The sequence below is a fragment of the Saccopteryx bilineata genome, chromosome 1, assembly GCF_036850765.1.
Source record: "Saccopteryx bilineata isolate mSacBil1 chromosome 1, mSacBil1_pri_phased_curated, whole genome shotgun sequence".
Taxonomy (NCBI): Eukaryota; Metazoa; Chordata; class Mammalia; order Chiroptera; family Emballonuridae; genus Saccopteryx; species Saccopteryx bilineata.
The window spans coordinates 247351534-247367899 of NC_089490.1; the positions used below are offsets into that span (position 1 = coordinate 247351534).

General features: G+C 41.7%; 1 protein-coding gene across 1 annotated transcript in view; it reads left to right on the top strand.

Moving 5' to 3' along the window:
- Positions 1 to 4161: 4161 nt before the first annotated feature.
- Positions 4162 to 16366, top strand: part of LOC136319493 (spidroin-1-like) — a 33047-nt gene continuing 20842 nt past the window's right edge. The window contains exon 1 of the mRNA XM_066252738.1: positions 4162 to 4294. Within this exon, the coding sequence (XP_066108835.1) occupies positions 4162 to 4294 (133 nt within the window). The remainder of the gene's footprint in view (positions 4295 to 16366) is intronic.

A 16366-nucleotide genomic window follows, 5' to 3' on the forward strand; every position in this document is an offset into this window, starting at 1 on the left:
TATTTCCAAGGTAGCTCTTACAATTACATTGACTAACAAAGACTAAGTGATGAGATTACTTGGCACAAAATAAGTTGTAATTATAAAAGTAATCACAATTGTTATTATTTTCATTATCCTGGTTAAAGGTATGATCATGGATACTAATGTGACATCAATGAATAGCAAATGTAAAGTGACATCCTATTCTTTGTCATTTATTTTTTGTTAATGTTTATTCTTTGTCAGTCGTTTTCCTTCTTGTCTGAAATCTAGAAAAATGGCACTCCCTGACAGCCTTGAGCAGATGATCCTGACCTTCTGTTGGCAAAGATGCCAGGGCATTCCAACTCGGATATCAATGACCAGACAGTTACCTTCAGTGTAACAAAGTCAGATCAGTTCAAGAGCTTGGCAAGCATGCTCTGACCACCTACCATGACCAAGGTGCTGTCATGGGCGCTGCGCATACGGGGTGGAATTGGAGCCTGCTTTTGCAGAGCTCACACTTTCAGGGGAGAAGAATACCACAGTCAAGGACCATGAGAACATAGCCAACTCCTGTTCCCTATGGTGATTGATTGATACTAGGAAAGAACACTTTTAAAGTTTGTGATGTTTGGCATCCAAGTTATTCTTTTTGCATGAGCTGAGGTAAAATGATAGTGGTAGGCATACAGATGAGAAATCAGTAAACATAAAAGAGATGAAATGCCATCAAAACAAAACTTGAGAAATGAAAATATAACAACAACAAAGGAGCAGAGGGGCTGAAGCTCTGATTAAGGTAGCTCACAGTGATAGGTCAAAGGGTTCACTGGAGCAACATGCACTCTCTACTGCTGACTCTGGACACAGAATAAAGATATTCAAGGTGGAACACTCTGCTGGGCCAGATTGAAAGGTGGGCCAGACAGGAGTTCATTAATTCTGTTCCCTTTGATGGCTCAGCGACGTGGTGGAGAACCTTCCCAGACAATACTTTGACTCCGAGATGCTGATTTCCACCAGGGGGGTAAAGGGCAGCTAGTCAGTTTTGTAGATGCACCAAGAAAGAAGTCACTGCCTGACCAGGCGGTGGCACAGTGGATAGAGCATCAGACTGAGATGCGGAGGACCGAGGTTCAAATCCCTTAGGTCACCAGCTTGAGCACAGGCTCACCAGCTTGAGTGCTGGGTTGCTGGCTTGAGTGTGGTATCATAGACTTGAAGCCCAAAGTTGCAGGCTTGAGTCAAAGGTCGGTGGCTTGAGAAAGGGGTCACTGGCTTTGCTGCAGCCCCCCCCACCTGGTCAAGGCACATATGAGAGAGCAATCAATGAACAACTGAGAAGACTAAGGAGCTGCAACGAAGAATTGATACTTCTCATCTCTCTCACTTCCTATCTGTCCCTCTCTCTGACTCTCTCTGTCTGTGTCACACACACACACACACACACACACACACAAAGAGGTCACTGTAGTGAGAACCAGGAATGCAGTCAAACTGCAAATAATCAATATCAGTTACCAACAAAACTGAGATCACCTCAGTTTAGACAAGTTCTATACATTAGAGTTGGGATGTCTTAAAATCTCTTTTCATTTGTAAGTTTCACATCTCTTATTTATTTTTGTTGTTGAAGGAAAAAGCTTAAATTGTCAAGTGGGGATGAGTGGGATGTTCGTTAGTGTCAGAGGATAGGGCAGAGCAACCTGAAATTGTTTGGCGGGCCCCTAGAGTAGACAAGAAAAAAGGTATATATCTTAGATTGGCCCAGGAGACACTTTCTTTTAATCACTAACCGCCTGTCCCTAACAGTGATTGCTGATTGTTTCTACTGCCCAAATCCAGAGTATCACTCAGCTGAAACTTACATCCAGCTACACACAGGCTCGAACTTACACCCTTTCCCAATAGGTGTCCAATTTCCCACCGCACCCACACAGACTCACACTGACACACAGGAGCAGAGGCATGCGGCACAGTTTTACTGAAAAAGAGAACAAAATCTGTATACAGTGGTCCCTCGTCTATCTCGGGGTTAGGTTCCAGAACCGCCCGCGATAGGCGAAAACCCGCAAAGTAGCGACCTTATATTTATTTTATTATTTATATATATTGTAAGCCTTTATAAACCCTCCCCACACTCTTATAAACCTCACTGCACTGTTATTAACCTTTCCCACACTCTTATAAACATTCCTATGCTCTTAAACACTTTCTAAATAATTAAGAAAATAAATATATAAAAATACCTAAATACTTCAAAATCCCATAATATAACGAAAAATCCATATACAAAATTAGATATATACAATTTTAAAAATCTGCAATACAGTGAGACCCTGAAAAGTGAACCAGTATATGGCGAAGGACGACTATAAAGCACACTGAAGACAGAACTTCTTCCATCATTATAGAGCAAAAGTAGAGGTTTGATGAACCACTCTCTTGTTGCAGAGAAAGATCCAATAAGAGGAATGAGACAGTGTTTTCACATAGAACCTTTCTGAAGAAGATGTAAAAAGATTTGCAAGCTGAGTCCTGAAAGCACTTCAGTGTCAGATGGCAGGTGGCAGCTGACCCAGAGCAAGGAGGTCAAGGAGGAGCCCGTCCACTCCAAACAGACCAAGAAATCTCCATAGCGCCTCCTTGCAGCTGGAACTGGAAGAAGGAGTTGCTCCAAATGGTCCCTGCTCAAAGGACTGTCTGAAGCTGTGTTGGTCCAAGTGGGCATCCTGGCCAGGGCAGCTTGCCCTGGATGCAGTCTGTCTCATTTGTGAGGTTTGACAACCCTCGAGGTGGCAACTTTGCTTCCCTAGGGGTTGGGGTCATACGTCTGTTTTGGGCATGTCTTCCCTCCTTTCTAGGTGTTCTGCACTCTGGACAATGCCAGGGGACCCTTGCTGAGACTGGAAAGTGGTCTAGTTGAAATCTTGGCCAGCCCAGCAACATTTAAACAGACATGGTAGTGAGTCAGTGCCCACTTCCTCGGCCCATCCAGTGGAGAGTCCAGTTGACTCCTGTGCTTTGGAGAGGTTGTCATCTTTGATCAGTCAGCCGATTGGAGCAGGGATTGCCCGCCAGCATGCCCGCTGGAACCTAAGCCCACAGAACATACATATTCTAGGTTCAGTAATTGGTCCTGTCTGTCCAGGCCACGACTGCCTTCCTCTTCACCATGTGGGTCGTGGCCCAAGGCACCCCACCAGGGGAGCATTCTGTAGCTGCCTGGCACAGTCTGACCTGGGGCTGGTGCTCTGGAACCCGTGGCTGTCAACTCAGAGGGCACAGGGCTTAAGTCTTCCCGGTGAACCCCTTCACCTTAACCAGACTCTTCCACACCCTGCTAATGTCCCCTTCAAACATTCAAGAAACATCTATTGATGCCTGTTCTCTTGGCTCAGCTAGAGGCCCACACTCAGACAACCGTGCCTCCCCTGTGTGTGGTCCTCACATTCCCCTCCCTCCCCAGTGCCACCCAGGACTTCTCTATTCATTTTCTGAGCTTCTCTAGTTCACCTCCAGCCCTGTCCCCTTCCTATCCCAGGGCCACCTCTTGCGATCCTGATGCCCCTTGTGAGAATCAATTGGACAGCAGAAGGGGTGGAAAAGGGTTTAATGGTTTAATCATGGGACACCTATCCAAGAAGAGAACCAAGACAATAGGAAGTAGGTGCAAAATCCAAGTCCTTCGCATTTTATTGATTCCATTCAGAGGGGTATTTCGTCACTGGAAAGTCTGTGAGTCACTCAGCAAAGGAAGAACCCAGCAGAACTATTATCTGGCTGTTCTGGCGGGGTTAATAAGCCTGGGTTTTCAGCCGCTTGTGGGGGCGGTTTGGGCTTAAGGAGGCGCCAAGAGCATCTCTCTCTCCATGCGCTCTGGTGCTGGTATCTCCTGGCTGATTCAGGTCCCACCTGGCTGTGAGGTCTTTCCCACAGGCCTCTTCCTGAGATGAGTGTAGGTCTTTAACGGATTTAGCCACTGGGTCCTTAAAGTGCAAGTCTCGACAGCGTTTCTGGCCCCTCTCGGCTCCGAGGTCATCCGCGTGCCAGGTGCAAGCACGGCGCAGCAGCCCGAGAGCACTGTCACTACGTTCCCTGCAATGGCGGCGGGGATCGCACGAGTGGCGGCTCAGCGCAGGGAAGTTGTCCATGGCCCAGGCCCAGGCCTGTTCGCGGTTCAGGCCCGGCGGCATGGCGGGCTCTGGCCATCCCCACATCCAAGACGGGTCTCCCGAGGTGGATGGATGCGTGTCCATCGCTGCAGCCTCCTGGGCAGCCGGAGACGTAGAGCTGGTCTGGGAGAAGAGGCGAAGGATCCGGTCCGGTACAGAGGGTGCCTTTCATGCTGTCCCTCTGAGACAGGCCAGGGACCGGGAAAGGAACTTACACGTGATTGGCTACTGTTTGCATTGCAAATCGCCTCAGAGATTGATGGGATTAAAGAGAAATTTACCCGCAGTAGGGGAAGACCTATTGAAAGTCTGAGCGGTTTCCAAATTGAATTTTTGAATTTAAAATGGGGGGTGGGAGAGAGAGAAGGTCCTTGGGGAGAAAGGTCCAGTTCCTGGCTGTTTCTATTTTTCACAGAAAGTCTCTCTGCTTGCCAGGCGCACCTACAGGCAAACTTTTCTTCTCTCGTGTGCTCTTTTCTTATTCCAGAGAGGATTGTCTGCTGTAGAGATGAGATTCTGAGAGACGAGACCCTTGCAGATCACAGTGCTGCTCACCTCTGGAGCTGAACTGAGACTTCACGTCCGGACTCAGATGTGTCAGGAAGGAAAATAAGTCAAGGAGTCATTAGGGAGGAGGAGGAAAACGGGAGTCCCATACCTCACTTAGAATTGTTCTTTTCTATTTTTGTCTACACTGGATTATCTCAATGAAAGAAAGACCTCGAATATGCTATGCTTTTCATACCCCATGGCAAAAATTTATGGTTAATGCCACATTTCCTGGTGTTTGTTTTCCAAACCCCTATTTGTTTTATGTAATTATGTACATTATCCTATTAGTGATTCCCTTTTCTTTGCTCTCTTTACTTCTTTTGCAATTCTTCCCATTGGAAACTTTTTTTTTCTTCTGAAATTAGAAGCAGGGGGCAATCAGGCAGACTCCTGCATGCGACTGACTGTGATCCATCCGGCATGCCCACTGGGGGGTGATGCTTTGCCCATCAGGGACGTTGCAGCCCAAGCCATTCTAGCGCCTAAGGTGGAGGCCATGGAGCCATCCTCAGCGCTGGGACCAACCTTGCTCCAATGGAGCCATAGCTGCCGGAGGGGAAGAGAGAGATAAAGAGGAAGGAGACGGGAAAGGGTAGAGAAGGAGATGGGTGCTTCTCCTGTGTGCCCTGGCTGGGAATCAACCTTGGACCTCCACACACCAGGCAGACGCTCGACCACTGAGCCAACCCGCCAGGGCCAGAACAATTTTTTGTGTCTTTTTGTATTAGTCTGGTAACATGTGACATTCTTTTGTGTGCATGTATCTTAAATTCAGATAAAGTGATCAATGTATATACCTAATTTAGTCCATTATTTTCTATTCATTTGCAAGTTTCTAAGGTAATTATGTGTACATTTTATCTGTTGCTTCCAATGCTGGCATACTAACATCTGATGAGCACTGCCCTATGTCACCGATCTGCTGTCTACGTGGACATCCAGATCGCCTCTCACCCACCTTCTCCACGTAAAAGAGTCCCCTTGTGAGAGAATCCCTTCAAGGATATGCCCGTGGGTAGGATTATGCCATAAACATGCCTAAACATCAATTTATTGAATTGTGAAAGAACAAAAACTTATCCGAGTAAAATTAAAGATTGGCTTTAATGATTCATGAATCAGGCAGTATCCCATCTACTTAATAGAGAGTAGAGAGGTGCTCAGAGATGTTGAACAAAATGGAAGGTTTTCATAGGGAGGAACTGGGTGGGACAAGAAAGTTGTTAGCAAAAAATAAAAATAAATAAAGATTGTATCAGGTAAGGACACCTCTCTTTGGAGAAAGGGCAGCAGGGGTCCTATCTGACAGTTTACCTCACTAGTGCTGATCTGGAAAATTATACACTAATTTTTTTAATATTTCCCTCTTGTGAGAGGCTGAAACTGCAATTGGGTTCAATGTTATATTTTGGTGGAAATTTGCCTGACTAGGCAATAGTGCAGTGGCTAGAGCTTCAGACTGGGCCGCAGAGGACCCAGGTTCAAAACCCCGAGGTTGCCAGCTTGAGCGCAGGTTCATCTGGTTTGAGCAAGGCTCATCAGCTTGAGTCCAAGGTGACTGGCTTGAGCAAGGGGTCACTTGTTCTGCTGTAGCTCCCTCTCCACCATCAAGGCACATATGAAAAAACAATGAACAACTAAGTTGCTGCAACAAGAAATTGATGCTTTTCATCTCTCTCCCTTTCTGTTTGTTCCTATTTGTCTCTCTCTCCTTCTGTCTCTGTCACACATACAAAAAAATTGGTGGGGAAAAAAAAATTTGGTGGGATTCTCCAAGTGTCTCTTTTTGTTTGAGCTTGTTGTTTCTTTTCTTTTCTTTTTTTAAATTGAATTTAGAAACAACCAGGCAAGAAGATAGTTTCAAAGTCTTAAATTCACAAGTAATTAATAGCTATACACAGCACTACAGCTTCTATAAATCAAAATACTAAAGCAGGAAAGCCAATGGAAAACATTCACAGGATATGGATAGGTAATTCATAGGAGAATAAACAGCACAATAAAGGCAAACCCTGCTTTATGAATGTCTGCTTTAAATTACTTTGCTTTTATGAAAGACCTATATTAGTACCATGGTCTGCGACTTACAATAGTCTTCACATATGACATTTTCAGTTTATGATGCTCACTTTCATAAAAATTTAGAAAAACTTGAGACATGAGTATTTCGGCTGTTATGGATGCCTTGCAATGCTGTAGGCAGATTTTGGAAGAGAGAAGCCATCAACCTTCCAGTCTAGCTTGGAACACTTCTTTAAGAAGGTAGAGAGGCCTGCAACAGATCCTGTACCCTCTGCATCAGCTGCTTCTCAAGTGAAACACCTGTAGTGCAGGTAGAATCATCTCCAGCATCTCCTGCATGTTCCTTAGGCAATCCTGATTCCCCTGACCCAGTGTCTCCAGCACCTTCTGCAGGTTCTCCTCCCAACAGGCCACTGTATCCCACATTGCAATGCCCCTTCCAGTGTGCAAGCCAACCACAGGAGTAAAGGTAAGGAATTTTTTCTTATACTCACTTTTTGTCTTTCTTTCTATTACTACATTACTGTATACAGTACAGTATATTTATGTTCTTTCCCTCTTCTGTGGCTTAGTTGTATTTCTATGTTTTAAATTATGGTTTTACAACTGTGTTAGGATAGGTAAGTGACTTAGGCTAGGGTGTGTTTCAATTTACACCAAAATTCAGGTTACGTCACTGGTGTAAGGACGGAACCGTGTCATAACCTGAGGACCCCCTGTACCTGTTTTTGCTAAGAACAACAAAAACATCTGGAAAGGATTTTTCTTTTCAAAAAGAAAGAAAGAAAAGGAAAGTGGAAATAGCATTCAGCGTTTGTTTTCAAGCTGCTCGGGAGGCAGCACGCACCTGGAGCAGAGAGACGGGCATCCCTAGCGCCTTCCCTGGGAACTACACTCGGCATCTCAGCCTCAAGCTGCCACGGCTTTGAGCTGTCAGTGAGCATCTGCGCTTTACCTTGACTCATTCTGTGCATCCACTAGCAAGATGTGTCCTAAGGGATCAGAAAAGCCTATAAGAGCTTGCATGGTATTACACTTAAAGTAAAATTTGATGTAACTAAGCGTCTTCATTGCAGTGAATTAAATAAAGACTGCGCATGCGTGGAGCTTGCCTGCGTGTGCCATGCATACTGCTTACATGCAGAGAGAAGGAATGAGAGAGCTGCTGAAGTTACTATAGGCTCTGCTAGTAGCAGATGGTCTCTTCAGTCGCCATCCAGTAATGGAGAAAATGAATTCTGTTGTCTAAGTTGGACTGACAGGCGTGCAAAGAGTGGTATTCCATTTTCTTCAGCTTAAGAAGAAATCAAGTCAGGCTTTTTAAAAAGTGGAGCTATCCTGTGCACACCTTATTTCTACTTTATACGGTCTGTGTACTTATCAGATTGACAAGAAAAGAACTCTGAGATGCCCTAAATTAAATCACCGCAGGCCAGAGGATGGAAGGAAGAGACAGGAGAGGTTAACCCATTAACAGCTGCAGGGAGCCCGAGAAAGCGCTGCTTACATTCCCGAGTGCACGCAGAAGCAGACAACTTCGCGGTGCCCATTTCTGTGATTATCTAAGGAAAAGCCAGGTGTCACGGTCACCGGGAGCCTCTGCTCCTCGACCACCCGTGAGCTTCCCATGCTGTTGCCCATCACCCATCCGAAGGGCCCGTCACTTTCCTGACGTACTGTGTGCCTTCCCCAGAACAAGGATGCTTCACCTTCACCACCCGCTTGGTCTACAGCCAAGGCTAGTTCTTTCAGAACAACTTACATCTTTCTCTCCCAAACCGCGTCCATAAAGGAGCCCGTCAACTAAGGCCAGCAATGTTGTTGTTCTTTTCCATGTAGGCCTGGTCCACGCCCCAGGACCTGGGCCTCTTCTGGGCAGCATTTGGCTCAGTAAACCCTTTCTTTCAGGAACGATTTCGGCCGTGGAAGTTTTCTTGTCTAACAATGTCATTCCGCTTTTACTCTGTTAGTGCTATTTGAGGTTTTACGCGTTATTTGGTAGGTTATTTTGGATCTGGGAAACTGAAATATTTTTTATATAAATTTATGGCAATTGCCTCTTTGCTTTATGCCATCTTAGTTTTAAAAAGTTGCATAAGAAGACTGTACTTTTAGATAATGGGAAACCTAAACTACAAACTGGCTAACGGGTGTGTAAAGAGAGGCTCAAATTCATCATAGATAAATAAACGTTAAAGCTATAAAACTTCAAAAGAAGCAAACATTAGAAAGGTGAATAGTTTATTAAAGAGTTGGTGAAGATTTGAAAACAGCCCTTTCCTCAGGACTGATGGTTCTGAACAGCCATATGGCAGTAAGTGGGGAGCTTTGTATACTTTTCCCCTCTGTCCCTACAAACCACACTCCTGGACTGTCACAGAAAACATTCCATTCGGGTCCACAGAGTATGAGTGTGATGACATTCATCACAGCATTGTTTGTCATGTAGAAGAGTTGGTATCATCGTTAGGTATATTTTTACATAAAATGTGGAACATGCTCACTACAAAATATATTGCAGCAGTTGGTGAAATAGACGAGTCATATGTACAGACCTGTTGATTTTAAATCATAATGATGAGTGAATAATGAAAACAGAAAAATAGGTCTGTGTACCATTCATATATATCAAAAACACACATTAAAATTCCACAAATTTAGATGGATGTATACATACTTTTTAAAATTTTGAAAAATTAAAATGAGACAAGAGTGGAAATGGTGATTGGTGATGAGAGAATATAATATAACAGAACAAAACAAATAAAATAGGAGTATGTTGTTACAAGGATGAATTATGATAATTTGCTAAGAATTCTGTATCTGTAATATAATCAGTAACCAAAAGGTGGTTTTCAAAGCTATGATCCTATAATGTGTTTACTTTTCCATATAAATCTTCCAGTCTTTTATTCACATGTTAAATATTTTCATTTAAATCTTTTAGTCATATACACATCAAATATTCTATTCTCTAGGAATGTATTTTGGAGTAAAGAGTGAGGTAGGGGTGACGTCACGGAAATGGCGCCATGAGCAGCGCGTCCGACAGATCTCCCCAAAATCACAACAAATTTATCAACTAGAAACAGAAAAATTTATCCTCGGAGCATTCTGGAGTTCCACACAAACTGAAAGCGAAAGGACTGTTATCACTTGAATCTGTGAGACGAGGGTGTGGAGGAAGCTACCGCAGGGACGTTCATTCAAGCCGCGGAGGGAGTGCGCCTGTGGTGAGTCAGCCCACACTCGGGAGCGGTGAGCAGCCGGCGCCGCGCAACCGGTCAGGTTGCAGAGCGCCCGGTCCGGTTGCAGAGCGAGCACCGCTAACGTTCCCAGCGGCCTGCACACTGCGAGTGAGAGTCCCTAGCCACCGGTGTCCGGAGCACCCCATTCGGGCGCGTGCCCTGGGCATTCCACGCACCCAGAGCGCCCTACTGGCCCGCACACCCAGGGTGCCCCATTATCCTGCACCGGGTGCACCCCAGCCGCCAGCGGCAGGGCGAGCGGGAGAGACGCCAGGGCAGTCTTCCCTACTTGGGAGATTCTCTCCGTGGGCGGAGCACCTCACCCAGCCATTCAAGCTAACAATCAAGCGTTGGGGGAGGGGCACTCAGGCAGCCTGAAATACCTTCGGGAGCACAGCTGCGACCCAATCACTGAAATTAGCTTAACCCATGAAATCTGCGCACCCACGGGTTCTAATTGATAAAATCTCTCTCAGTTCAGCGATCCAAGACAAGAGGCGTGATATTTTTTAGTGCCTCTCGCTAAAGGGGCGGGGGCAACTTCTGATTGATAGAGCCTCCATATTCAGGGATAAACGCTAACAAAAGGGACTTGGCAGATCATAAGATCTATACTACACTAGTCGCAAGCAGAGACTAGTGCCTCTTCTTCCCAGCCAAAACAGGCTACAAAGTGTGGAAAGCCTGGGTTGAGTGGTCCAACTGAATGCTAGGTGCTGAACAGTCACCTTGACAACAATTGACTCCCACCCCTGCCTGATTACACTGGAGGCTCTGACTGCCAGAGCCTTTCCCAAAGCCTTGCGCTGAGTGGGGATAGAGTGGGGATTTCCCAGCTCTTTGAGCCTCTTACTCCCCAGGCAGAAGCAGTTGCAGCCTTATAGCTGGATCACCAGGCTGCTAATTCAGGAAGGGGGGACTAGGAGAGAGACTCCAGGAAAGCAAACTCTCTCATCGTTGGACCCTGCAAACGCCAACAAGCCTTGACTACCAGCAAGACTAAAGCCAATTATATGACATTGCCATAGAATCCCATCAACTGCAAATCCCTATCTAAGTGTGACACATGGGCAGAGCCTAGGGTACAGAGTCACCGACCAGGAAGAGGGAGAGAAAAGAAAAAGGAAGAAGTTAACCTCTCAAAATCAAGAAAAATCCACAGACTTTACAACTTGTTCCACTAATTTTGTTGTTGTTGTTGTTTGTTTCTTCTAGCTTATTGCCTTTATTATTATTATTTCTATTTCCTCCACCTCGGTCCTTCTATTCTCTGCCCATCTTATGCTTCCCTTTTCTTGAACTACACTACCCATGAGTGTTACATTTTATTTCTCTTCTTCATCCTCACCCTCCTTTAAGGTTATACTCCAAAACACTTAACTCTCACTCTCTCCTCTTTTGTTTTTTTTTTTGTTTTGCTTTAATTTGTTTTTTTCTCTTCCTTTTTTTTCTTCCTCCATTTTTCTCTTTTTCTTATTTTTTCCTTTCTATTTGTTTTTTCTTTTCTCGTTTTACTTTCCTCCCATTTAATCCTCAATCACAAACAAATTAGTTAATTTGGGACTCAAGGGGTTTTTTTGGCTTTATTTTTCTTTTTTGCTTTTGTTTTTGTTTTTTTCTTGTTTGTTTGTTTATTTTTGTGGCATTTTGGGTACTTTTTACGTTGCTTTTTAACTCACTAGCATTCCTCCCAACCCAAGGTCAGATTTTTACTTATTATTTTTATTTTTTTCTTCTTTATTATTCTTTTTTTTCCTCCTTTTTTCTGGTTCCCTCTTATCCCTCTCATTATATCTCTTAGTCGACCATCACTTACAAGCAAATCATCTTATGCTTGTCTAAGATTTTATTCCTTTTTTTTTTTTTTTTTTTTGCATTTAGTAGGTCCCTACTCCCTTTTTTTACCCCTTGAACTCTTCACCCCAAATCAGGCCCTCCATTATAGGCAGTTTTAGTTTCATTTAGCATAATATAATTCACAGGTCATCACAATATTTCCCTGAGGAGGGGAAAGGAGGGAAAGAGAAGAAAGAAAAAAGGGGGAAATAATAAATTATTACTGGTTTTTTTTTTTTGTGGGGTGTTTTACCTTTTTTTTTTTTTTTACTTTTTGCTCTTTATTAATTCTAACTAGTGCTATCAACAAGACCACCCTCAGATGCCAATAAGAAAGAGGAAATCGAATATTATGGATACAAAAGAAAGAGAGGTAACACAAATAGATGTGGAAAAATCTATGGAGAAAAGACTTAACATATTGGAAGCCTTGGAGCTAAATGACAGAGAATTTAAAATAGAATTCTTAAAAATACTCAGAGATATACAAGAAAACACAGAAAGGCAATATAGGGAGATCAGAAAACAACTCAATGAACACAAAGAATATATTACCAAGGAAATTGAAACTATAAAAACAAATCAAACAGAAATGAAAAACTCAATTCACGAGCTGAAAAACAAGGTAACAAGCTTAGCTAACAGAACAGCCCAGATTGAAGATAGGATTAGTGAAATAGAAGACAAACAACTTGAGGCACAACAGAGAGAAGAAGAAAGAGACTCAAAAATAATAAAAAACGGGAAAGCCCTACAGGAATTGTCTGACTCCATCAGAAAGAATAACATAAGAATAATAGGTATATCAGAGGGAGAAGAGAAAGAAAATGGAATGGAGAATATACTCAAACAAATAATAGACGAGAACTTCCCAAGCCTGTGGAAAGAACTAAAGCCTCAAATTCAAGAAGCAAACAGAACACCGAGTTTTCTTAACCCCAACAAACCCACTCCAAGGCACATCATAATAAAGATGACACAAACCAATGACAAAGAAAAAATTCTCAAGGCAGCCAGGGAAAAGAAGAGTACAACATATAAAGGAAGGCCTATTAGATTATCATCAGATTTCTCAGCAGAAACTCTACAAGCTAGAAGAGAGTGGACCCCAATATTTAAAGCCCTGAAAGAGAGGAACTTTCAGCCAAGAATACTATACCCATCAAAGCTATCCTTCAAGTATGAAGGAGATATAAAAACATTCACAAATACAGAAAAGATGAGAGAATTTATCAACAGAAAGCCCCCACTCCAGGAAATACTAAAGGGGGTTTTCCAACCAGATTCAAAGAACAAAAGAAAACAACACAAGTAACAGCTCCACCAAGAACACAATAAAACCAAACTTAAACTGTGACAACAAAGGAAAAAAAGGGGGGAGAGGATGGAGATTAACAGTAGCAAAGGACGATGAAGTGCAGAAATACTCATAAGATAGGGTACTACAATGAATATGGTAGGTACCCTTTTCATTACTTAATGGTAACCACCCTTGAAAAAACCACCACAAAAACACTTGACTTAAAAAAGATAGCAACAGAGGAAAGAAGTATGGAACACAAACAAACAAAAACAAATGATAGAAAAACAAAAGAGAAGAATCAAACTAGATACAAAACTAACAGAAAGCAATTTATAAAATGGCAGTAGGGAACCCACAAGTGTCAATAATTACACTAAATGTAAATGGATTAAACTAACCAATAAAAAGACACAGAGTAGCAGAATGGATTAAAAAAGAAAATCCAACTATATGCTGCCTACAAGAAACACATCTAAGCAACAAGGATAAAAACAAATTCAAAGTGAAAGGCTGGAAAACAATATTCCAAGCAAACAACACCCAAAAAAAAGCAGGTGTAGCAATACTCATATCTAAAAAGGCTGACTACAAGACAGAAAAAGTACTCAGAGACAAAAATGGTCATTTCATAATGATTAAGGGGAAGTTGAATCAAGAAGACATAACAATCCTTAATATATATGCACCAAACCAAGGAGCACCAAAATATATAAGACAGCTACTTATTGACCTTAAAACAAAAACTAACAAAAATACAATCATACTTGGAGACCTCAATACACCGCTGACGGCTCTAGATCGGTCATCCAAACAGAGAATCAATAAAGATATAGTGGCCTTAAACGAAATAGTAGAACACCTGGATATGATAGACATCTACAGGACACTTCATCCCAAAGCGACAGAGTATACATTTTTCTCTAGTGTACATGGAACATTCTCAAGAATTGACCATATGTTGGGCCACAAAGACAATATCAGCAAATTTAGAAAAATTGAAATTGTACCAAGCATATTTTCTGATCATAAAACCTTGAAACTAGAATTCAACTGCAAAAAAGAGGGGGGAAAACCCACAAAAATGTGGAAACTAAACAACATACTTCTAAAAAATGAATGGGTCAAAGAAGAAATAAGCGCAGAGATCAAAAGATATATACAGACAAATGAAAATGAAAATACGACATATCAGAATCTCTGGGATGCAGCAAAAGCAGTAATAAGAGGAAAGTTCATATCACTTCAGGCCTATATGAACAAACAAGAGAGAGCCGAAGTAAACCACTTAACTTCACACCTTAAGGAACTAGAAAAAGAAGAACAAAGACAACCCAAAACCAGCCGAAGAAAGGAGATAATAAAAATCAGAGCAGAAATAAATGAAATAGAGAACAGAAAAACTACAGAAAAAATCAATAAAACAAGGAGCTGGTTCTTTGAAAAGATCAACAAAATTGACAAACCCTTGGCAAGACTCACCAAGGAAAAAAGGCACAGGACTCAAATAAATAAAATCCAAAATGAAAGAGGAGATCACCACAGACATCATAGATATACAAAGAATTATTGTAGAATACTATGAAAAATTATATGCCACCAAATACAACAATCTAAAAGAAATGGATAAATTCCTAGAACAATACAACCTTCCTAGACTGAGTCATGAAGAAGCAGAAAGCCTAAACAGACCAATCAGCAGGGAGGAAATAGAAAAACTATTAAAAACCTCCCCAAAAATAAAAGTCCAGGCCCAGACGGTTATACTAGTGAATTCTATCAAACATTCAAAGAAGACTTGGTTCCTATTCTACTCAAAGTCTTCCAAAAGATTGAAGAAGAAGCAATACTTCCAAACGCATTTTATGAGGCCAACATAACCCTCATACCAAAACCTGGCAAGGATGGCACAAAGAAAGAAAACTACAGACCAATATCTCTAATGAATACAGATGCTAAAATACTAAACAAAATACTGGCAAACCGAATACAACAACATATTAAAAAAATAATACATCATGATCAAGTGGGATTCATCCCAGAATCTCAAGGATGGTTCAACATACGCAAAACGGTTAACGTAATACACCATATCAACAAAACAAAGAACAAAAACCACATGATCTTATCAATAGATGCAGAAAAGGCTTTTGATAAAATACAACACAATTTTATGTTTAAGACTCTCAACAAAATGGGTATAGAAGGAATATATCTCAACATGATAAAGGCCATATATGATAAATCATCAGCCAACATCATATTAAACGGCATAAAACTGAGGACTTTCTACCTTAAATCAGGAACAAGACAGGGTTGTCCACTCTCTCCACTCTTATTTAACGTGGTGCTAGAAGTTCTGGCCAGAGCAATCAGACAAGACAAAGAAATAAAAGGCATCCATATCAGAAAAGAAGAAGTAAAAGTATCACTTTTTGCTGATGATATGATCCTATACATCGAAAACCCGAAGGACTCCACAAAAAGATTATTAGAAACAATAAACCAATACAGTAAGGTCGCAGGATACAAAATTAACATACAAAAGTCCATAGCCTTTCTATATGCCAACAATGAAATATTAGAAAACGAACTCAAAAAAATAATCCCCTTCACGATTGCAACAAAAAAAAATAAAATACCTAGGAATAAACATAACAAAGAATGTAAAGGACCTATATAATGAAAATTACAAAGCATTGTTAAGGGAAATCAAAAAAGATACAATGAGATGGAAAAATATTCCTTGTTCTTGGATAGGAAGAATAAATATAATCAAAATGGCCATATTACCCAAAGCAATATACAAATTTAATGCAATTCCCATCAAAATTCCTATGAGATTTTTTAAAGAAATAGAGCAAAAAATCATCAGATTTATATGGAACTATAAAAAACCCCGAATAGCCAAAACAATCCTAAGGAAAAAGAATGAAGCTGGGGGCATTACAATACCTGACTTCAAACTATATTATAGGGCCACGATAATCAAAACAGCATGGTATTGGCAGAAAAGTAGACATTCAGACCAATGGAACAGAATAGAAAGCCCAGAAATAAAACCACATATATATGGTCAAATAATCTTTGATAAAGGGGCCAACAACACACAATGGAGAAAAGAAAGCCTCTTCAACAAATGGTGTTGGGAAAACTGGAAAGCCACATGCAAAAGAATGAAACTCAACTACAGCCTGTCCCCGTGTACTAAAATTAATTCAAAATGGATCAAAGACCTAAATATAAGACCTGAAACAATAAAGTAC